Genomic DNA, 23,798 nt, shown 5'->3' with positions numbered 1-23,798 from the left:
CGAGTGGACCATGTTCTCCGCCTCCATTGTCGAAGCGGCCACTCGGAGCTGTGGCCGTAAGGTCTCCGGTGCCTGTCGAGGCGGGAATCCCCGAACCCGGTGGTGGACACCGGAAGTAAGGGAAACCGTCAAGCTGAAGAAGGAGTCTTATCGGGCCTGGTTGGCTTGTAGGACTCCTGAGGCAGCTGACAGGTACCGGCAGGCCAAGTGGACTGCTGCCCGGGTGGTTGTGGAGGCAAAAACTCGGGCCTGGGAGGGGTTCAGTGGCAAGGCACCGGGGGTGGATGAGATTCGCCCTGAGTACCTCAAGTCTCTGGATGTTGTGGGGCTGTCTTGGCTGACACGCCTCTGCAGCATCGCGTGGCGGTCAGGGACAGTGCCTCTGGGATGGCAGACCGGGGTGGTGGTCCCTTTTTTTAAGAAGGGGGACCGGAGGGTGTGTTCCAACTACAGGGGGATCACACTTCTCAGCCTTCCCGGGAAAGTCTATGCCAGGGTACTGGAGAGGAGAATACGGCCGATAGTAGAACCTCGGATTCAGGAGGAACAGTGTGGTTTTCGTCCAGGCCGTGGAACGCTGGACCAGCTCTACACCCTCTACAGGGTGCTGGAGGGTTCATGGGAGTTTGCTCAACCAATCCACATGTGGATTTCGAGAAGGCATTCGACTGTGTCCCTCGTGGCATCCTGTGGAGGGTGCTTCGGGAATATGGGGTCTGTGGTCCTTTACTAAGGGCTGTCAGGTCCCTGTACGGCCAAAGCAGGAGCTTGGTTCGCATTACCGGCAGAAAGTCGGACTTGTTCCCAGTGCATGTCGGACTCCGGCAGGGCTGCCCTATGTCACCGGTTCTGTTCGTAATTTTTATGGACAGAATTTCTAGGCCCAGCCAGGGGCCGGAGGGTGTCAGGTTTAGGGAACCACACGATCTCGTCTCTGCTATTTGCGGATGATGTTGTCGTGTTGGCCCCTTCAAACCAGGACCTTCAGCATGCACTAGGACGGTTTACAGCAGAGTGTGAAGCGGCTGGAATGAAAATCAGTACCTCCAAATCCGAGGCCATGGTCCTCAGTCGGAAAAGGGTGGCTTGCCCACTTCAGGGTTGGTGGAGAGTTCCTTCCTCAAGTGGAGGAGTTTAAGTATCTCGGGTCTTGTTCACGAGTGAGGGAAGGATGGAACGGGAGATTGACAGACGGATCGGTGCAGCTTCTGCAGTAATGCGGTCGATGTACCGGTCCGTCGTGGTGAAGAAAGAGCTGAGCCGCAAGGCGAAGCTCTCAATTTACCGGTCAATCTACGTTCCTACTCTCACCTATGGTCATGAGCTTTGGGTCATGACCGAAAGGACAAGATCCCGGATACAGGCGGCTGAAATGAGCTTCCTCCGCAGGGTGGCTGGGCGATCCCTTAGAGATAGGGTGAGAAGCTCGGTCACCCGGGAGGAGCTCAGAGTAGAGCCGCTGCTCCTCCACATCGAGAGGGGTCAGCTGAGGTGGATTGGGCATCTTTTACGAATGCCTACTGGACGCCTTTCCCGGAAGGTGCTCCGGGCCCGTCCGACCGGGAGGAGACCCCGGGGAAGACCTAGGACACGCTGGTGGGACTATGTCTCCCGGCTGGCCTGGGAACGCCTCGGTGTCCCCCCGGAAGAGCTAGAGGAAGTGTCTAGGGTGAGGGATGTCTGGGCATCTCTGCTTAGACTGCTGCCCCCGCGACCCGGCCCCGGATAAGCGGTAGAAAATGAATGAATGAAGTACATCTTTTAAATCTTTAAAAATTTACAGTAATGTTCTGTAGAAAAAAAATTGAATCTATGTATGAAATGCCTTTAAAAACATAATTTTGATGTAATTGTAAATTACAATACTATCATTTTAATGGTAAAACTTTAAATTACAGCAAATATCTGTAAAACAACAACATTTTACTGTTTAATGAATTGGGAAACTCTGTACAGAATATTATACAGAATATTACCTGTAAAATAACGGTATTTTTTTCAGTGTGATCACTAGTTCTTCTATTGGTATACAGTAAGCTGCCTTTCCAAACTGCGATTGAGCGTGCAATGATCCCAGACAATTTAATGCAGATATTCTAATCGTACACAACAGGTGCGTTCAAAGAACTAAATTATCCATATCATGATTTGTGTGAGTTCAGATTCTACATTACAAATAACCAGAGATGGCAAAAGTACACACATCCCTTACTTAAGTAGAAGTACAGATACTCATGTTTAAAAATACTCTGGTAAAAGTTGAAGTACTGACTTAATATTTTACTCAAGTAAAAGTAAAAAAGTATGAGCTCTAAAATATACTTAAGTAAAAAGTAGCCATTACTACTACCTGCTTTAGCCTGTATCCATGAACAACTGCTATAGAGAACACAGGCAGACAAAAGTGAGTTACATTGTTAATTATACTGAAATGCAAACAAGAGTGAAAGTATCATTATAATTCACACCTCACCTAGTTTACCAGATTACAGATTAATAGGCCTAGTGAAAATATTATAAATCATTACTGCTCAAATTGGCAACTTTCTAGATAATCCTATTCGCTGGTTTAAACAATTTGTGCTAAAGACTGAATATTAAAGTGTGTGCCAACAGCACGAACAGCACTAGCAACATCCCTTTAACAAAACTGAAAAAATTGGAGGGAAAAACTTAAAAACAGATAACAGGCAAGCAACACTACATTAAGTTATTGTGTGTGTTTGCCGGTGAGTGTATGTGTGTGTTCTTTTTCTGGTCAAAAAAGATGCGAAGTGTGAACAATGAACAACATCTAACTAACACGCTAGCAAAATATGAATTCATGATAACATTACAGACTTAGCAAACATAGAAAATAGACTATAATTACGGAAATATTGTTAACACCGACAATTTCAAACATCTCCCGAATATATGGCCATGACATCCCAACCTGCAAAAAGTCATTTCAGGGAGGTGTCCCGAAGACCCCCCCCCCCATAAAAAAATGAAGGACAAGGATATGACAATTCACCACAGAACTGCACTTTCCTTGTGTAGCGAAATACAGTTGAATATAACAACAATGAATGAATAAAATAAACATTTACACACACTGCAAATGTAGTAGGCCTAGGCCTATTTCCTACATCATATGCCTTTTACTTTTCTTGCAAGCTTTCATTTTATATGTAGATTAATTTTACTATTTATATAAGCTGCTTATACTTTTATCCCAAGAGCCATCATAGAACTGAACAATCATACACCCCTACCACCCAGTCAGCACAGTTGCACTTTATAGATAAGGGCTTTTATGCAATGGGACTTCAGAGTAATGTTGGATGCCCTGTTATTCTTTTATATTTTTATACTTTATTTATTGTGTGAGTGTGTATATGAAAGTGAGTATTGTTTTAGAGGATGCACAAGCAAATTTAGTTGTATGGTACTACTGCACAATGACAAATAAAATCTCTTCTCCCCCCCTCTCCCTCTCTCTCTCTCTCTCTCTCATGTAAACTGCTTTTATTTACATTCCATTGCCATTTTAAATATGTCTAAGGTGTTTTCACGTAGCTAGTTGTTATCCGACCTGAATAATATGCGCATGAAATCAAATAAAACTTGATGAACTCACCTCAACATGTCTTTACAATCATTAAACCCAGTATTCAGTTCGGGACTAGGGAGAAGAGATAAAAGCCCGCCCACACTGACAATTGATTGGTTGATTTACCGAAACGGGCCAATCAGGATGCTCTCTGTATTACCTGCGCTTCACGAGGCACACACGCAGACTAGCACAAACACACACAAACACACACGCAAGGTCTCGCGCTCCCTCTCTGCTGTGCGCGCGCTACATGTGTTGAAGCACAGTCTCTGTCTCGCATGCGCGCTCTTGATCTCTCGCTCTAGATTCCGGGATATTTTAACTCATTTGCGGGCATCAGGGAGCCGCTATCAATATGCGGGAGACTTACGGGAGACTTGGGATGTATTGGAATGACTCACCTAAAAACCGATAAACCAACAGGCTTCTTGTTTAAAAACAGCGCGCATGACAAAAAATAATACAGATTAAAGTAACAAGTCTGGTTTGAAAATGTAAGAAGTAGAAAGTACAGATATTTGGTTAAAAGTGTAAGAAGTGAAAGTAAAAAGTTGTCGGAAAAATAAGTAGTGAAGTAAAGTACAGATACCAAAAAAATCTACTTAAGTAGGCCTACAGTAACGAAGTATTTGTACTTCGTTACTCACCATCTCTGCAAATAACACATTAGACAGGTTTATTGTTAACGTTGCTTCTTCAATATCCTAGTTACTTTATTTAAAATATATAATATTATACAATGTCATTTTCAGGGAACCCAGTCATTCAGTGCAGTCCAGAGTATTGCTTTAGATAAAAGTCTTTGGAATATAAGATGAACACATCCAAAGAGAAAATTGAATCTAAGTGTTTATGGTTTAAACAACTAGAACTTAAATACAGAACAAAACAAGTTTTAAAGCTTGAACTGATTTATTTCTTCCATGCAGTCTCCTGTAAAACATGTATGATGATACAGTACAGATTAAAGTGTGAATTCTCATGTGTGTCTTAAGGTGATTCGCAGGGACGTGCACAGGGGGGTTGCTCAGGTTGCCCGGGCAACTGCCCATATGCCCTTCTCGACTCACGTTGCCCTTCCGAGGTGGAAAATAAATAAATCATACAATGGATGCAGAATTTCACATACGTCTAGAGAAAAAAAACGCGAAAAGCCTCATTCACTTCCGTATTCGGGCAACTAAAGTAAAAGTCAGAAGGGGAAGGGCAAACTCTGTTTACGTGGGTGCAGCGCTGCACTCGACCGGCACCTGAGCTGAGCCTGCATGAGCGGCCCTAGAAGGAGGTGTCAAATAAATATCTGATATATCATTGGTTAATAACGTAAACAAGCCTCCACGACGTGGAAGTGGAGTCCACATGCTGACTTCGTCACATCATAACGGTAACTTGCTGAAACGTCAGACATCATTTAGTCCGGAATGGACAAAAGAGCACAACTTTATATAAAAAACAGTAGAGACACTTTTCCTGGATGTCGCTGTGAAGTGGACGTTTGTAGTCAAGGGACCTGCGACATGCCAGCACAGAAAAACAAAAGTAACCGACGAGCTGCAGGTACATCTTCCCTTAAGCTTAGGTCAAATATTCATTGCCAGACAATTTAAAAAAAAAACGAGTAGACTGTTTCAGAATCACTGTATCATGAGACCATCGATATGATGCACAAAATTGTATTGTAGTTGCAAGTACACCAGAGTCCTATGCAATTATTCTTGCCTCACTAAATGCTGCAAAGTGTCCTCTTTTTTGTGTTATGGAAATAGCCACCATAACGTTGTCAGAAAAGGTGAGTTTGTGATGTATAACAAACGAACGATCATCATCATCAAGTTTTATGAAATGAATTAAAATCTTCAAAAATCCAGGCTGAGTTTGCCACGTTTAGCCTAAATGATAAGACAGATAGCTTGAAGACAAGCAGCCTGCAACTATTCTTTTGGTAGGTAGGCATTAGGCAAACTAAGCTACGTGTCTGCTGATAGTTAGTTTCTCACATTTCGTTTGAGCAAGAAGAATTAATGATGGAAGTAATGCATCACATTCATTATTTTATTCTAAATGGTTAAATGCCTAAATCCTTTCACTATTTTGGGTATTGTTTGAAGCCAAGATGCCCACTGAAAAGAGACGGATTCAGGAGAGGGAGAGATATTTCAGGGAGTTATGTTTTTCTGTGTTATTATTAATACTAGTTAAGGTGATTGAGTGCTGTATTTCAGTGTTTTACTTCTTTATATATATATATGAATAAAGATCCTGTTATTCTCAGTCCTTCATATGAGGGGGGGTTGCCCCTTTTTCAGGTCAGAGCAACTGCCCCTCAAAATTCCTGTGCACGTCCCTGATGATTCGTATCTGTAAAAGTCTTTCCACACTGTAGACATGCGTGAGGTTTCTCTCCAGTGTGAATTCTCATGTGTGACTTAAGGTTACTCGTATCTGTAAAAGTCTTTCCACACTGACATACATGAGGTTTCTCTCCAGTGTGAATTCTCATGTGTGTCTTAAGGTTACTCGAGACTGTAAAAGTCTTTCCACACTGTAGACATGCGTGAGGTTTCTCTCCAGTGTGAATTCTCATGTGTGACTTAAGGCTTCCTGTTTGTGTAAAACTCTTTCCACACTGTAGACATGTGTGAGGTTTCTCTCCAGTGTGAATTCTCATGTGTGACTTAAGGCTTCCTGTTTGTGTAAAACTCTTTCCACACTGTAGACATGTGTGAGGTTTCTCTCCAGTGTGAATTCTCATGTGTGTCTTAAGGTTTCCTGTTTCTGTAAAAGTCTTTCCACACTGTAGACATGCGTGAGGTTTCTCTCCAGTGTGAATTCTCATGTGTGTCTTAAGGTTTCCTGTTTGTGTAAAAGTCTTTACACACTGTAGACATGCGTGAGGTTTCTCTCCAGTGTGAATTCTCATGTGTGTCTTAAGGTGACCTGTTTTTCTAAAAGTCTTTCCACACTGTAGACATACATGAGGTTTCTCTCCGGTGTGAATTCTCATGTGTGTCTTAAGGTTACTCGAGACTGTAAAAGTCTTTCCACACTGTAGACATACATGAGGTTTCTCTCCAGTGTGAATTCTCATGTGTGTCTTAAGGTGACTCGAGACTGCAAATCTCTTTCCACACTGTAGACATGCGTGAGGTTTCTCTCCAGTGTGAATTCTCATGTGTGTCTTAAGGCTACTCGTAGCTGTAAAACTCTTTCCACACTGTAGACATGCGTGAGGTTTCTCTCCAGTGTGAATTCTCATGTGTGCCTTAAGGCTACTCGTAGCTGTAAAACTCTTTCCACACTGTAGACATGTGTGAGGTTTCTCTCCAGTGTGAATTCTCATGTGCTGTTTTTCACTCTTTTTGTCTCCTGTTCTCAAAGCTTCTTCCAGTGAAACTTTCTGGAATCTTTGTGCACGTTGATGTTTCTGATCAGCATCTTTTACTTCATCTTGACTGTCCTTATTCACTTCCATCATATCTGAAGTGAACAAAACTATCTGTTAAACACAGTTTTACAATTGAACAAAACAACAGCAGAAGACGAGATCTTAGTTTCATTTTCAGGGAACACAGTCATTCAGTGCACGGAGTATTGCTTTGGATAAAAGTGCTTGCCATATAAGATGAACACATCCTAAGACAATATTTTAACTTTAATTTTTAACTTTTTAACTTTACTTATTTATTATAAAATGCACTCAGATGTAGCGGGACGCTTTACGGTAATGAGATTTCCAGCAGAAAAAAGCAATAGAATTATTATTTCTATGTTAAAATATTATTTGTTCAAGCCAGAGAACAAATTCATGTTTATTTTTAAAAACAGTTGTGTCATTGAATTATATGTCCTGTAATTAAAATCATCACGTCCGTGTTCTGTTCAGGTAGAAGAACAAATGCATTCATGTTTTTTTCCAATAAGACAATAAAAAATAGACTGATGAAAATGTGTAAAAAAGGGTCAAAAAAGTTATTTAAAAACAAAGCAGAAAGGGGGGTCAACCTATTGCCATATTATTAATGAAATGTATTTTATTGCTAATTTTCTGCATTTATTGTCCACCAACAATCACTAAATTTATTATCTAGATTTTAAATCCAATCTGTAATAAAGATTTAAAAACAGAAACCAACCTCTGTGTTCTTTAGTCCTCTGAGTTTCTGTTGTGTGTAGTTCTGGATCTCTCGTGTTCTCAAGCTTCTCTTCCACAAACTCCAACAACTGTGTAAAGATTTCAGTTCTCACACCTGAAGTGATTCTTCTGCTTGTTGCTTTCTGGTATTTATTGGTGGTTTGATGTAGGAGGAGCTTTACTGAAGGTGTCAATCACTGTTGGTGTGAACTGGAGATGTTAGAGAGACATTGTCAATAACTCAACTCAGCTTCACTTATATAACATCACTAAAAACAACAATTGTTGACCAAGATGCTGTCCACTATATCAAATACCAACATTTATCTCCATGTGTGACATAAATGACAAAAATATCTCGGCCACATCACAAATCAACTACAGAAACACAAGCAAAGTGAGAGCAGTTGTCATAAAAACATCTAACAATGTTCAATTTCTTTGGTCTTATTCATGATGGATAAATATTCAACTGCTTATTATTTACAGTGTTTCTAACTTTAACTCTCATTATATTAGGGCTGTGTATTGACAAAGGCCTTGTGATACGATACATATCACCATAAGTCACAATGCAATAGAGTTTCATACTATACATTTTGCAATAGATTTTTACTAATTAAATGTAAATGTAATACAAATAAAAAGTCTCCCTCTTGAGACATTGGCCATATGTTCTGATGACGTTTAAGAGCAATTTAAAAATATCACAGATTGTAATGGTTTGATTATCGATATACTATCATGAAAAAATATTGCGCTGTAGTCAATCAATATTTTTGAACAACCGACAGAAATTGGCTGCAAATCGAAATTCAGAATAAAAAAACGATTAAATTGAAAAGAATGAGAGTTAAATCATTCAATAACTTCTGAAGGACTTTGATTTGACCGGTTACAACAAGACCCTCAGGATATAAAACTGTCTGGTGTTTTAAATCACAGAAGTTTTGAGCTTTTAAAATCGATATCAAATTCTGCCTATTTAAAACACAAACATCTGTTTTGTGAGGACATTTCCATGAGAGTTTAAGATATCAGCATAATGAAGGAGGTGAAAATGGGAACTATGGGTGTAGAATAATGACAGCTGTTAACACTGATGTGTCTGTTATACTGAAACAAAAAGAAAACGTTCATGATCATCAGCAGAAGACCGGCAGCTCTATTAACACCAATGGATGTGTTTTCACTGTTAGGCTAATGTCACTAATGAAACAAACCTTTCAGGACAAACATACAAATCAGGATTTTAAGTCTCAGTATATATGAACTAAACATATGTTTATCATTGTTATATCTTCCTCACTGTGCTCCTGTGTTTTGTGTTCATCTCTTGTGCTAAGACTGACTCAACTCTGAATACATCAGACCAAATCCCTCTGAATTCATCTGATCCGACAGAAAAGGTGCATCATGTCAAGACCATATTATATATTATACTGAAGGAAACTAGGCTTTATATTTAACTGTATTATTAAGGCTCGTTACGTTATAATGTTGATTCTAGTTTGTAATAATGACACTTTTCCGCATGTTCACAAGACCGTCAAGAATCCTTGAAATAAAACTTAACGAGAGAATCCGCCGGTCGTTCATTCTCTCTGAACGGATTTGAAACGATACAGCGGCGTCTTATAATAAATTCGTTCCCTGAACTTCTCCGCGATTAGTTGAGTTTTAAACGTCTGAAATGTCACATTGTTCGTCAACAGACTCATTGAAAGCGGTCACAGCAAACAGCGCATACAGGCGCGCAGACAGCACTATAGTGACGGGGAGACAAGACCCCTCAGACTCATAGTGACCCGATCTGCCCCTCACTGTCCCAACGAAAGACGACAAACATCAAACATCTGTAAAACTGAGGATTCATGAGGATGTCCGCTATGTACATTAGCCTGAGTAGTGACGGACAGGCCCGCAGCTGCTTCAGTATTTTCCCGTCACTGCTTCACAATCGTGTCGGTCATCGACGTTCAGTCTCTGTGTGCTGCTGCCGCTGCGACTCCTGGCCCCGCCCCCGGGGTCCTACGAGGACCTGTTAGCTGCCTCAATTGTGCCTGTAGTAGCGGTAACCATAGTGATCAAATGCCGTCGTCTATGACTGAACTGGTGATATTTGTCGACTGATGATATTACAACAACTTTTCTTGAGACTCGAGTACATCTGTGAGCGTATAAACATTAAAGTTAAACGTCACATCCGATTGTGACATTATTGTATAGATAAAAAATGGAAGGTATAAATGTAAAATTTTATTGGGTACCAGCACATATGGAGATAAAAGGGAATGAAACGGCTTATAAATTAGCAAAAGAATCATTACATAAAAACTTGGTTGATATTAAGGTTCCTCTGGGAAGAAGGGAATTGAAATCTGTGTTTAATAAGGAAATAACACGAGTTTGGCAACAAAGGTGGAAAAAACAGCACAGGTGGTTTTATAATATTGTGGAATCAGTGGGGAAAAGGGAACATTCCTATGGTAGACATAGAAAGGAAGAAGTAGTGTTTTAAAGACTAAGGTTGGGACACACAAGATTTAACTCAACAATGGCATTAATGGTAAAGCATGAGAATGGGTTGTGTGATGAGTGCATGGTGTTAGAAACAGTTGAGCATGTTTTTGTAAAGTGTAGTCAATATGATGAGCAACAGGATTTATGTAACAGCAGTAGGAGTGGGCCGGTAAACATTGTTGACATATTGGGAAAGGGTTTGAGGGAAAGTCAGCGGTGTAGGGATGTGCTAACATTTGTAGAGACTACAGGGCTGCACCATAGGATTTAGAAAGAGGAGGATAAAGAGCAGGATGCTTATGCTCATCTTGAAGAGAGAGGAGCTCAGTGCAGATGTTGGAGGAGCTGAACACACAGCGCCAGCTGAAACCTGGGCTCTGATCCTTTGAGGTGTGTGCGGCATTACACCAAATATTTGATTTCATTTATTGCACAGATTCATCACCCATGTGGCTAAATATACAGTAGGAGGTGGAGCTTTGAATTGTTAAGATGTGTCATTTCATTAGCTGGCAGAAGCAGCTGTAGCCCAGGTGGAGAGACTCACAGGTGTGTTGTGCATTATTTCAAGGTTGCTCTGTTTTAGAGGTCTATTAAACACTCAGTCATACATTAGTTTTAACAATGTAGGCATAAATACTTTTGTTATAAATTATTATATTGTTTGAATAAATCAAGTAAACAGCGCTAAACTTTATTGACAATGCGCTCTGCAGACCAATTTTATGTCCCCACCAATGTCAAAATCAAACTTACGCCCTTGTCCCATTTTAAAAACACTGCACGGATATGAACAACTTTAAATATTACTTTCCAACAAATTATTTACATAAACGTTTACAACATTGATTTTCACATGAGCTCTCAAACAGCACACAAGTCTTGTTGATGTGATGCAGAAATAAACTTGTAGCAGCACCGATCAGAGTTAAAACTGGTGAGATCTGAGACAAACTTCTCATCTGAAACTCTTTCCACACTGATGCCATGTGGACGCTTTCTCTCCGGTGTGAGTTTCTATGTGTAATTCAATTTTATTTATAAAGCATTTTTCAGAATTTGCATTGTTCCAAAGCGGCTTTACAGGGGAAAATAGAAACCGAAACACACGAAAACACACAAAAAAAGGTAAAACACAGTACATGGGGTTTATATAACTAGTTAAATGAGTCTAGTAAATAATATCTAATGTCATCAGTCTCCCGGTGGTTTATTTAGCATATTTTGCATGAAGTGAATGTTTGGCTGTAAAGATGTGTCTTTAGTCTAGATTTAAATTGGGTGAGTGTGTCTGATCTTCTAATAGAGTCGTGAAGGTTATTCCAGAGTTTAGGTGCTACGTATGAGAAAGCTCAATCACCTTTGGTGATTTAGTTATTCTAGGTGTTATCAAAGGTCCTGAGTTTTGAGATCTTAGAGAGCGTGATGGGTTGTAGTGTGATAGAAGCTCTGTTAGGTAGGTAGGGGCTAAACCCTTTAAGGCTTTATAAGTGATTAAAAGAACTATAAAGTCAATACGATACTTAATGGGTAGCCAGTGAAGGGTTGATAAAATTGGGGTTATGTGATGATATTTTCTGGACCTGGTTAGAACTCTGGCAGCTGCGTTCTGAACTAACTGTAGTTTGTTTATTGATGATGGAGGACAAACACTAAGTAGCGTATTACATTAGTCAAGTCTTGAGGTCATAAATGCATGAATAAGCTTCTCCGCGTCAGCAACACATAGAATATTTCATCATTTGGCAACATTTCTTAGGTGGAAAAAGGCTGTTTTTGTGACATTGTCAGGTTGCTGTCTAATATAACACCTAGATCTCTTACTGTATTTATTGGAGTAACAGTACATCCTTCAACTTGCAGGTAATAATCTGAAATATTCGGTTAACGTGTATAAAAAAGAAAACTATTTTAAGAATATGGCAGGAGAAATGGAACAAGGAGTTAAAAGGAAGACAAATTTTTTTTTAGCATCCTAGACAAGTTACGGAGTGAAATTAGTAAATATCCACAGAATAATGAAAATGACATTATTCTACTTTCAACTCCACACAACTATTTAACATTCACACTTTTATTCAACAGCACACTTTATTCAGATGCATCTTGTTGTGTGTGTTTGTGTGTGTGTTATCAATCATAATAACAGGTTGTTTTATACCCATTTTCCACCAACAAGAACCGGGTGCTGGTTCAGAGCCAGAGCTGGTTCGGAGTTGATTTGACTGACGAGCTTACTAAGAACCGGTTTGCCTTTCCACCGGCTAGAGCGCCACCCCAGAGCTAGATCTTACATCACTGCATACATCTCATGTTTCCCAGAAACGCAGCACCAAACACACCAGGCTTGTTCGAGATGCATCTTCTCACAGACCGATCATAATTTAGAAGCACTGCCAAAGCGATCCAAAAGCACAAGTCAAAAGCTCGAGTCGAATGCTCTTCAAACACTCCCGCAGCTTCGATCGGTTGCGTTACTATGGATGCTCATGGGTTTGCGAAAAATACATCGGCATCCAAACACTGCGGATCCAATGCGTTCTCAGAACCAGCACCAGCTCTGCCTTGGTGGAAAAGGGGAATCAGTGTTTCCTCCATAATGAGTTTGTGAATTTAAAAGAATGCTTTAACTAATCCATTACACCTTAAAGGTGCACTATGCAAGAGTCATTCATGGTTAGGTGTAGTCCTAACCCTAAATTTAAATAGTATTTTATAAAATGTCCCTCTTTTGTGATTTCAGATTATAGATAAACATGTGCTTGTGGATCTACATCAGATGACCATGGCAACCCAGGTGTGGAAATGGAGGACTGTTTTTAATCTGAAATCTGTGTAATCTATGATGGACGATTCTTCTGACACCATATGAATGCATACGCTAGATAGCTAGATCATTTCGATTATAAAGTTATAAATATGGATACAAACACATCTCTTTGCTTAAGAAGGCCTTTATTATCATAATGTAGCTATGTTTTTGTTACACTTTTAAGAATGAAGCGATGTCACTTCCTTGGGCAACACGTTTATTTCTGTAGAAAACAGATAGAAAATACAGGTAAAATAAAGAGCAATTTCTCCGCACGTTCACCGCAATACATCTCGTGCTGAATACTACGTTCACTCTACTATCAGCGACTGATGCATGGTGTAAAAACAGGGTACATAACACTAGACACGTTACTCTCAAGAAATACATGCTCTAATTATATAAACAACACAACATAGGTCTGAACATGTACTGTGCCCTCTCTCACATGCCGACAGACATTTACAATATTTTAGTCTAAATGCACATAACTAGTATTGATAATAACTGTACATATCTCTTAATACTCCTTCCAATCACTGTTTTAATTGTCTTCAATTCAGTTTTTTTATCTTCCAAGGAATATGCTAATGAACTAGATTTTAACAGATTAACGTTTAGCGTGTTCTCACTATTAACGTACAAAATGATTAAATAAAAGCATTTTACCACTGTATCTGACTGGAGTTCTTGTTAACCGTATTGAATGCGCTTTTACATGTAATGGCTGACAAAGTTACGCTAAATGAGGGTTCACAGGTCCATTTGTGGACTAAAAATAGACACGTGCGCCTGCTGAACTCAAACTGCCCAGACTTGCGCCTACACACGACTTAATCAATGTTCGTCCACATCTATTTGGTTGATTATCCCTCTTCTCACACTCCTCTCGAGTATGTATCATTTTAGGCTTTTATTCCTCCGTTTTGCTCACGTTAAAAGTTACTAGTTCTTCTCGTGAGTTATGAACACTCTCGTCCGCCATTTCACGCACGACACTCTTAATTACAGCTAACATTAAACTTTTCTCAACGTACCAGACACGAAATACAGCTCCATAAAATATAACATTATTAGGCATCAATAATATAAAGATTATTGTCAGCTTACCTGTAGAAAACAGATAGAAAATACAGATAAAATAAAGAGCAATTTCTCCGCACGTTCACCGCAATACATCTCGTGCTGAATACTACGTTCACTCTACTATCAGCGACTGATGCGCGGTGAAACTCTCGGGTGCCCTCTGCTGACGACTCTAAGGTTTGCCAAATTGAACAAAGTGTAATCAAGAAATGCAAGTAACTACCTAACAAGAATGATCACATTTGAGATTTAAAGGGGAAATTTAAAGGGGGTGCAATGTTATTTGTCCATTTTTACATTCTTAGGGCTACATTTTCATGCTCTGCTTGTATATCTACTGTCCAATTAACATTAAACGTTTGTTTGCAATTCACAAAAATTACTTTTCTGTTTCATTGGAGGGACCCATTACATGTTTATAGTTTTTGTTTTACTGGGAGAAACAACATTTGTTGATTATTTTTCCATTGTCCAATCATTTTGTTAAAATATATTTATTTAATAATTTTGTCTTTGATTTTATGTACTTATTGGGGTTTATCCATTGTTCTCGGTTATTTTACAGAGATAAGCTATATTTTAAAAGTACATTACTGTATAATTACACAGAAACTTAATAAAGTCACAAATAAAAGCCATACATTTACAGAGATTAACCTGAAAGGTAGTTGTTTTTAATGTATTTTCACATAATTGATCTGTTTTTCTACAGTTTAATAAAAATTATTAACCGTAATATACTATAAGTGAATGAATTATGACTAAAATATTCTCTGTATTTTTACGTTTTTTTGTATTGTTATTTGACGGAATCCGTCTGGCAAATTTGCTGCGATTTACCTTTTTTTTTACAGTGTAGGCATAGCCTGCCAGGGCATGGTAAAACCCTAAATAAACCACATTTACATTTTTAATGATAATTTATACAAAATTATAAATATAGTTAATTTGCAGCATTTGGAGTTTGCTATAATGTGCTTAATCACTAGTCGAATATAAACAGACATCACACCCTGGAGAAAGTTATTCCTGGAGGGAACATTCAGAGGGGGAAACATTTAAAACACTTTCAATTTACTGATTTATGTAATTTCACATACATTTCTGTCATGATCAGGAAAATAATCAATAAAACATTTACGGTAATTGTCTGTAAAAGTACATCTTTTAAATCTGTAAAAATTTACAGTAATGTTCTGTAGAAAAAAAAATGAATCTGTAAAAATAGTATGTGTTCCGTTTTCCTCCCACGGAAAGGGCAACCCAGTGTACAAAAGGAGATTACTCTGTTTTTCACATTTGGTTTCTTTATTACTTTACAAATGGAATCCAGCAGGTAATAAACCTGAAACAATAACAGTTTTGGTTCAACAACCATAATAAATAGCATTAGTCAAATACATATACTAATAATCTTCATTTCACAATTTTCATGTAGACGCTTCATACTTTTGCATAGGATTTGGCAGAATTTGAGGATTAGGTATAATCAGCGGCGGCTCCAGACAATCTTGATTGGGGGGTCAATGGGGGGTCCTGGTCATTTGAAGGGGGGTCTCATGAAAACTAACAAAAAATACAGTGGCCATGGCTAATAACTGCTTATTACTGCTACTAAACAAATAAAACAACACAGCATATCAACTACCTTGTTTTTAATTAAATAAATCAATTGCAGTTTGCAAACAATATGCTCGAACTTGCCATAGCCACACCCATGACAGAAAACATATTTACAAAATAGGATATATTCTCATACTCTGGCATCTTCTCTGCTGCTCTTACTCTCCAGTCTCCTCCTGTCTTCTTCTGCTTCTCTTACTCTCTAGTCTCCTCCTGTCCTCTTTTGCTCCTCTTACTCTCTAGTCTCCTCCTGTCCTCTTCTCTGCACCTCTTACTCTCTAGTCTCCTCCTGTCCTCTTTTGCTCCTCTTACTCTCCAGTCTCCTCCTGTCCTTTTCTCTGCTCCCCTTACTCTCCAGTCTCCTCCTCTTGCTTTGCTTCCCCTCCTGTCTTCTTCTCGGCTCCTCTTTTGTCCAGTCTCCTCCTCTCTTTTCTCAATGCTCCACAGGTGTGGTTTTCTGCAACAATTGAATGCAAACACATTAAACACATTAAATACAGTGCAATTTAAACCTGTTAAAATATAATGTAAGGAGTGTACTCACCACTTAAAAGAGAATAATTCGCCTGTTGTTATGATTGGCTGCAAAGCGATCAATAACAACATCAACATCCATCTCTTTTGTTCTTCTTGAGCTGATTGCCAACACAGCAAGATTACTGGTTCGGACATCGCCACTTTTGTTTCTGAGGTAGGTTTTTAAACGCCGTAAGCAGGAAAAGCTCCTCTCACAAGCAGCTGTTGATACAGGCAGTGTAATGGAGATGCACACAAGTTTGTATAAATCAATGAAAGCCTCCTTGTATGGCCTCAATAGAATCAGCAAGTCATGTGTGGTGTTGAGAGAGACCCCATTTTGTTTTTTTCTGTCAATGAGGCGTTTCAGTTGATGTAGTTCTGCTGAAAGGTTGTCTTCTAATATGCCATAGTGCCTAGCCATGGGTTGAAGGGCATCTTTGTGCAGGAAGGTCTTGTGTTTGGGATTGATAGCTGCAACTCCTTTCATAACGTGGCAACTGTCAGCAGAGAAGCGCCTATTCAATTCACTGATTAAACGGTCAAGTACTGGGAAAAAACAGTGGATTTTGTAGTCTTCTGGTGTTTGCAGTATCTTTTTCCTTGTGTGGCTATTGCTGACATGAAACTGCTGCAGGTGGGAGGGCTGTATTATTTTTCTTTTTGCCTGTTGGCGCTGCATGTCAATGCCCACTCTCTCACACATGTCACTTGCGCCCTGCCACAGATGGGTCCAAGTTTCACCACTGTGTTCTTCTTGGAGTGTGTCAACCAGTGCAAAGACCAGATCAATGGCGGATGCCAAATCTAAATCTGTGGCCTGTAGTTGGTCAGATAAAGTTTTTGTGAGCCCAAATATCTTCTCCAGCATGTAGATTTGCAAAACAAACTGTGCATCAATCAAGCCATTTAGTGATCTAGCCTCAATAGCTCTATGGCTATTTGTTTGATTGCTGACTTCCTCTAGTGTGGCTAAGATGCTAGGGAGGGTTTGCTTTATTGCCCAAAGACTATAGTACTGACATGCCCATCTGGTATCTGACAGACGTTTTAATTCCACAGCTCTTTTAGTGGGCTCAAGTTCTGTTTGTTTCTCCATGAACACTTTGTGAGTTACTGAACCAGAAAAAAAGTTGTAAAGTAGCTGAACTGTGGCAAAGCAGTCAGCAACTGGTTTTACATTATGGACACAGTCAACTAAAACCAGGTTTAATCTGTGTGCATGGCAGTGGATGTACACTGCATGTGGGACTTCTCTGCGAAATTTTTCCTGAACACCATTGTTGCAGCCAGACATTACAGATGCCCCATCGTAACATTGTCCAACGCATGCATTTTTGTCTATATTGAATTTAGCCAATGCCCCTTTCACTGTCACAAGTAAAGACTCTGCATCCAAACCATCAGCTGGGACAAAATCAAGAAACTCTTCATGAATGTCATCATTGTGTATGTAGCGCAGAACAACAGATATCTGCTCTTTTTTGCTCACATCTTTTGTTTCATCCACCATTAAGGTAAAGTGCTCCCCTAGTTTAACTTCGTTACTAACCTGTTCTCTCAAAATGCAGGCCATTATATCAATTAACTCGTTCTGAATGTCATGATGGACATATTTTGCATTACCTGGCCCACTAGATAATTTTTTGGATACAGTGCTATCAAACTTCCCCAGCAGATGTAACATTTCAAGGAAATTACCTCTGTTGGTGGACTGTTCATTCTCTCGGTGGCCTCTCTGACCAATGGTTTGACACGCTGTAAAGCGCAGTGACTCAACAACTGCTCGCATGTAGATCCTGTTTTCTTTAACAATTTTCTTATGTCCTTCGTCATGGAGATGAGTACAAATCCTCGATCCGTTTTTCTCTCTCTCCTTAAATTCACACCACCCTTCCATTGCCACTTTGTGAGAAGCGCTGGCATTATGTTGCGCCAGTTTCTCTGCTCCTTTTCTCCAGTTTTTAAACCCTTCCTGTGTGAAGCACTTTTCTGAGTGACCACCAGATCCATGCACACTGTGAAAAAAATGACGACAGGCAAAACAAAAAGCCGCGTCTTTTGACACAGAATATTCAAGCCACTGGTACTGTTTGAACCACGAGTAACTAAAACCCCTGGATGCTAGCTGCCCCTGCGATCCAAAAGAACGACGCGGGTAGGATTTAAGTTGAGGCTGTCTTGGTTTCTCAGCTGGGCCTTGGCTTAAATCCCCCGCCAAATCCACTCCGCCGTCAGGATTCCCACCATCCGTGCCCGCTGTAGCGCTCGATGAGGCGGCATTTTTTTGCATCCGCTCACCTGTCTCCTCCGCCTCGGGGGCTGCAAGTTGCTCCGGTCCCACCTCCGATTCCTCCAATTCCTCGGTGTCCTCTGTTTCAAAATCTAGTATCAAGCATGGCTCGCCCTCCACTGCAATATATTCACTATTTCCGTCTGCTTTAAATTTCTTTTTTGGTATGACGAAGCGATCCATTTTTAGCTTCAATATATTAAGCGCGTAGCAGCACTTGCGGGCTCGCGACAGCGCCTTGAACGCAATGACGTAAGGCGCAGCGGCAGCAACGTTCATGGGGCGTCGCAGTGATTCTTATGTTTATATTATTATTGTTCTGCGTAGTTTGAAGAGAACCATTTTTAAATCTTTATCCCATATATATAGATTTTAATATATATATTAAATATTTTCTAATCAGGAAGGGGGGTCAAATGGGGGGTCGAGGCGTTTTTTGGAAGGGTCTTGAGACCCCCCAAGACCCCCCCTGGCGCCGCCGCTGGGTATAATGCTTAAAGGCATTCTGCAAGCAGAAAACTACAGCTCCCACAATGCCACGCGGCAAACCAGGAAGTAGCGGTCCGCGATTCATAATTCGACAAACATTTATGAAGCTAAAACAGTAAGCATAAATGGACTCGTGGTATGATTAATTTAATGTCTAACAGCTACGCCATCTCATCAACGTATAAGTTGCATTATCATAATCAGTAACTTATTTAGATTCACCGAAACATAGCGTTAACATTACCTTTAAAATGCAACGGACGAAACCGCAGTATAAACAACATAGCGTGGCAACAGCGGACAACATGAAGCGTACATCATAAAGCAGACAAGACAACATTTGAAATGAAGAGAGCTTACCAAGTGGCTGCACACCGGGTTGGATTTCTTAACGAAATGAATGAAACGCGCCTCTTTTTATCGTAGTAAACAAAGGTCACATGTTCACAGCGCACACCCCTCTTAAAGCGGCACTTCACTTTTCGGCCACCGAACCCCAAACGCCTCTCCACAAGTTACATTTTGTTTTACTTACATTGTTTAGCTCCAGTAAACATTAGATAAAACATGTAAATGGGGAAAAACTTTTTACAAATGACAGATATCTACAGAAACCACAACAGTATGAAATGCCTTTAAAAACATAATTTTTATGTAATTGTAAATTACAATACTGTCATTTCAATGTTAAAACTTTAAATTACAGCAAATATCTGTAAAACAACAACATTTTACTGTTTAATGAAAAACTTGGGAAATTCTGTAAAAAAATACACAATATTACATGTAAAATATGCTTGCCATATAAGATGAACACCTCCCAAGAGAATCTAACTGTTTATGGTTTAAACAACTAGAACTTAAATACATTCCAAAACAAGTTTTAAAGCTTGAACTGATGCATTTCTTTCATACAGTCTCCTGTAAAACATGTATGATGATACAGTAGAGATTAAAGACAAACACAACTAGAACAGTAAGTGTTATCTTGTGTTTCTTCAACTGTGAAATGTTTCTCTCCGCTCTGAGTTCTCGTTTCCTTCTTGAGGTTACTCATACATCCTTCCACACTGAAGTCATGCAAAAGACACTGATGACCCGCGAAAGGTTTCTCTTCAGTGAATTCTCTTGTGTGCCTTAAGGCTACTTGCAGCTGTAAAACTCTTTCCACACTGTAGACATGTGTGAGGTTTCTCTCCAGTGTGAATTCTCATGTGTTTCTCAAGGTTTCCTGTTTGTGTAAAAGTCTTTCCACACTGTAGACATGCGTGAGGTTTCTCTCCAGTGTGAATTCTCATGTGTGTCTTAAGGCTACTCAAGACTGCAAATGTCTTTCCACACTGTAGACATGCGTGAGGTTTCTCTCCAGTGTGAATTCTCATGTGTGTCTTAAGGTTACTCGTATCTGTAAAAGTCTTTCCACACTGTAGACATACATGAGGTTTCTCTCCAGTGTGAATTCTCATGTGTGTCTTAAGGTGACTCGTACCTGTAAAAGTCTTTCCACACTGTAGACATACATGAGGTTTCTCTCCAGTGTGAATTCTCATGTGTGTCTTAAGGTGACTCGTACCTGTAAAAGTCTTTCCACACTGTAGACATACATGAGGTTTCTCTCCAGTGTGAATTCTCATGTGAATCTTTAGGTGACTCGTAGCTGTAAAACTCTTTCCACACTGTAGACATACATGAGGTTTCTCTCCAGTGTGAATTCTCATGTGTGTCTTAAGGTTACTCGTATCTGTAAAAGTCTTTCCACACTGTAGACATACATGAGGTTTCTCTCCAGTGTGAATTCTCATGTGTGTCTTAAGGTGACTCGTACCTGTAAAAGTCTTTCCACACTGTAGACATACATGAGGTTTCTCTCCAGTGTGAATTCTCATGTGTGTCTTAAGGTGACTCGTATCTGTAAAAGTCTTTCCACACTGTAGACATACATGAGGTTTCTCTCCAGTGTGAATTCTCATGTGTGTCTTAAGGTTACTCGTATTTGTGAAAGTCTTTTCACACTGTAGACATACATGAGGTTTCTCTCCAGTGTGAATTCTCATGTGTGTCTTTAGGTGACCTGTTTGTGTAAAAGTCTTTCCACACTGTAGACATGCGTGAGGTTTCTCTCCAGTGTGAATTCTCATGTGTGTCTTTAGGTCACCTGTTTCTGTAAAAGTCTTTCCACACTGTAGACATACATGAGGTTTCTCTCCAGTGTGAATTCTCATGTGTGTCTTTAGGTGACCTGTTTGTGTAAAACTCTTTCCACACTGTAGACATGCGTGAGGTTTCTCTCCAGTGTGAATTCTCATGTGTGTCTTAAGGCTACTCGGATCTGTAAAACTCTTTCCACACTGTAGACATACATGAGGTTTCTCTCCAGTGTGAATTCTCATGTGAATCTTTAGGTGACCTGTCTTTGTAAAACTCTTTCCACACTGTAGACATGCGTGAGGTTTCTCTCTGGTGTGAATTCTCATGTGCTGTCTTTCACTCTTTTTGTCTCCTGTTCTCAGAGCTTCTTCAAGTGAGCCTTTCTGCAACGTTTGTGCACGTTGATGTTTCTGATCAGCATCTTTTACTTTATCTTGACTGTCCGTCATATCTGAAGTGAACAAAACTATCTGTTAAACACAGTTTTACAATTGTACAAAACAACAGCAGAAGACAAGATCATAGTTTCATTTTCAGGGAACACAGTCATTCAGTGCACTGAGTATTGCTTTGGATAAAAGTGTTTGCCATATAAGATGAACACATCCTAAGAGAATATTTTAACTTTACTCTGTTTAAATTACAACATAAAATTAGCTTAGACTGTACATTATTGACATTTGTATTTGATTGACAAAATTTATTCATTGTGCAATTCAGAGAGTAAATGTATGTTTATTATAATATTTTTTTTTTCCGAATAATGTGTTTTATAATTAAAATCATTACTGTCATGATATCTCAGTGGTTTGGATTGAATGAATCAAGTATATATCAAGAATCAATGCGAAATATTTTCAGGTACAAAATAAAAGTCATCAGATGTGAAAAAACACTACATAGTCTTCACTGTATAAATTGAATATAGATCAATCCTTATTAGAGTCACACCAGTCAAGAGCATTGAGTGACGATTTTCTTTGTCTTTTGTTGTTTTATTAACAATAATAACAGACTGTGATTTATAAAGCTGCTGTCACTTTAAGTTCAGTACAGCAGAAACGATGCCCCCAAAAATATAGTCGAGTAAAAGAAAGAATAACAACTAAAAACCAACAGACTGTGTCTCATGTAGTCGAGTAAAAGAACAAATGCATTATGATAATTTGATGCAGTTTAGTGATTCACTTTCAGTTCTAATCTTCTGCATTTGTGGTTTATCAAATAAATGAAAGCTTAATAATTCCTCCACTGTCAGAAATAAAGATTTAAAAACAGAAACCAACCTCTGTGTTCTTTAGTCCTCTGAGTTTCTGTTGTGTGTAGTTCTGGATCTCTCGTGTTCTCAAGCTTCTCTTCCACAAACTCCAACAACTGTGTGAAGATTTCAGTTCTTACACCTGAAGTGATTCTTCTGCTTGTTGCTTTCTGGTATTTATTGGTGGTTTGATGTAGGAGGAGCTTTACTGAAGGTGTCAATCACTGTTGGTGTGAACTGGAGATGTTAGAGAGACATTGTCAATAACTCAACTCAGCTTCACTTATATAACATCACTAAAAACAACAATTGTTGACCAAGATGCTGTCCACTATATCAAATACCAACATTTATCTCCATGTGTGACATAAATGACATAAACATCTCGGCCACATCACAAATCAACTACAGAAACCCAAGCAAAGTGAGAGCAGTTGTCATAAAAACATCTAACAATGATCAATTTCTTTGGTCTTATTCATGATGGATAAATATTAAAACTGCTTATTATTTATTATTATTATAATATTATTATATATATCAATGATTGTAGTGTTTTGAATATCGATACACTATCATGAAAAAATATTGCGCTGTAGTCTATCAATATTTTTGAGGATAACTGAGGATTCATGAGGATGTCCGCTATGTACATTAGCCTGAGTAGTGACGGACAGGCCCGCAGCTGCTTCAGTATTTTCCCGTCACTGCTTCACAATCGTGTCGGTCATCGACGTTCAGTCTCTGTGTGCTGCTGCCGCTGCGACTCCTGGCCCCGCCCCCGGGGTCCTACGAGGACCTGTTAGCTGCCTCAATTGTGCCTGTAGTAGCGGTAACCATAGTGATCAAATGCCGTCGTCTATGACTGAACTGGTGATATTTGTCGACTGATGATATTACAACAACTTTTCTTGAGGTTTTTCACCAAACAGTTTTTCTGTGCAGCATACGAATGATTTATAAGTATTTTTATGTAAATAATCATTATAGCATGTTTAAGAATACTTTTCAACCTTTTACAGCAACATAAAATCCAATGATGTCTGTAAGACCTAGAGGCCTAAAGTTGAATAAAGCTCAGAGGATGAGGCACAGAAAACCTCTGACCAGCGTATCTTATCTTTTTAAACATGAGGTAATGATGCGCCGACCACGATTATAAACGTATCCTGTTGCCTAGGATCTACTGGTGGCGAGGCAGAATAATTGGGTATTAAAAATAAGAGATAACAGGAACTTATCTGATTGGTGCAACAGAAAACCCCCTTGCATTAGTTTCACTGTAACTATGGGCTGGAAAACACTGTCATTTCAGATGCT

General features: G+C 39.5%; 2 protein-coding genes across 2 annotated transcripts in view; both read right to left on the bottom strand.

The window, feature by feature from the left end:
* Positions 1-23,798, bottom strand: part of LOC306894863 (uncharacterized protein) — a gene marked incomplete at its 3' end in the record, with an annotated part of 55,092 nt that overhangs the window by 13,164 nt on the left and 18,130 nt on the right. The window lies entirely within an intron of this gene.
* On the bottom strand, positions 19,704-22,621 carry LOC306894404 (uncharacterized protein). The gene is made up of 2 exons (XM_079456924.1): positions 22,507-22,621; positions 19,704-21,671 (listed from the first exon to the last, which is right to left on the bottom strand). Exon 2 carries the CDS (start codon positions 21,667-21,669, stop codon positions 20,188-20,190), a length of 1,482 nt encoding a protein of 493 aa, XP_079313050.1. The 5' UTR covers positions 21,670-21,671; positions 22,507-22,621; the 3' UTR covers positions 19,704-20,187.

The sequence above is a fragment of the Barbatula barbatula genome (genome assembly GCF_947034865.1).
Source record: "Barbatula barbatula genome assembly, chromosome: 5".
Lineage (NCBI taxonomy): Eukaryota > Metazoa > Chordata > Actinopteri > Cypriniformes > Nemacheilidae > Barbatula > Barbatula barbatula.
This window is presented reverse-complemented; position numbering and strand designations above follow the sequence as displayed.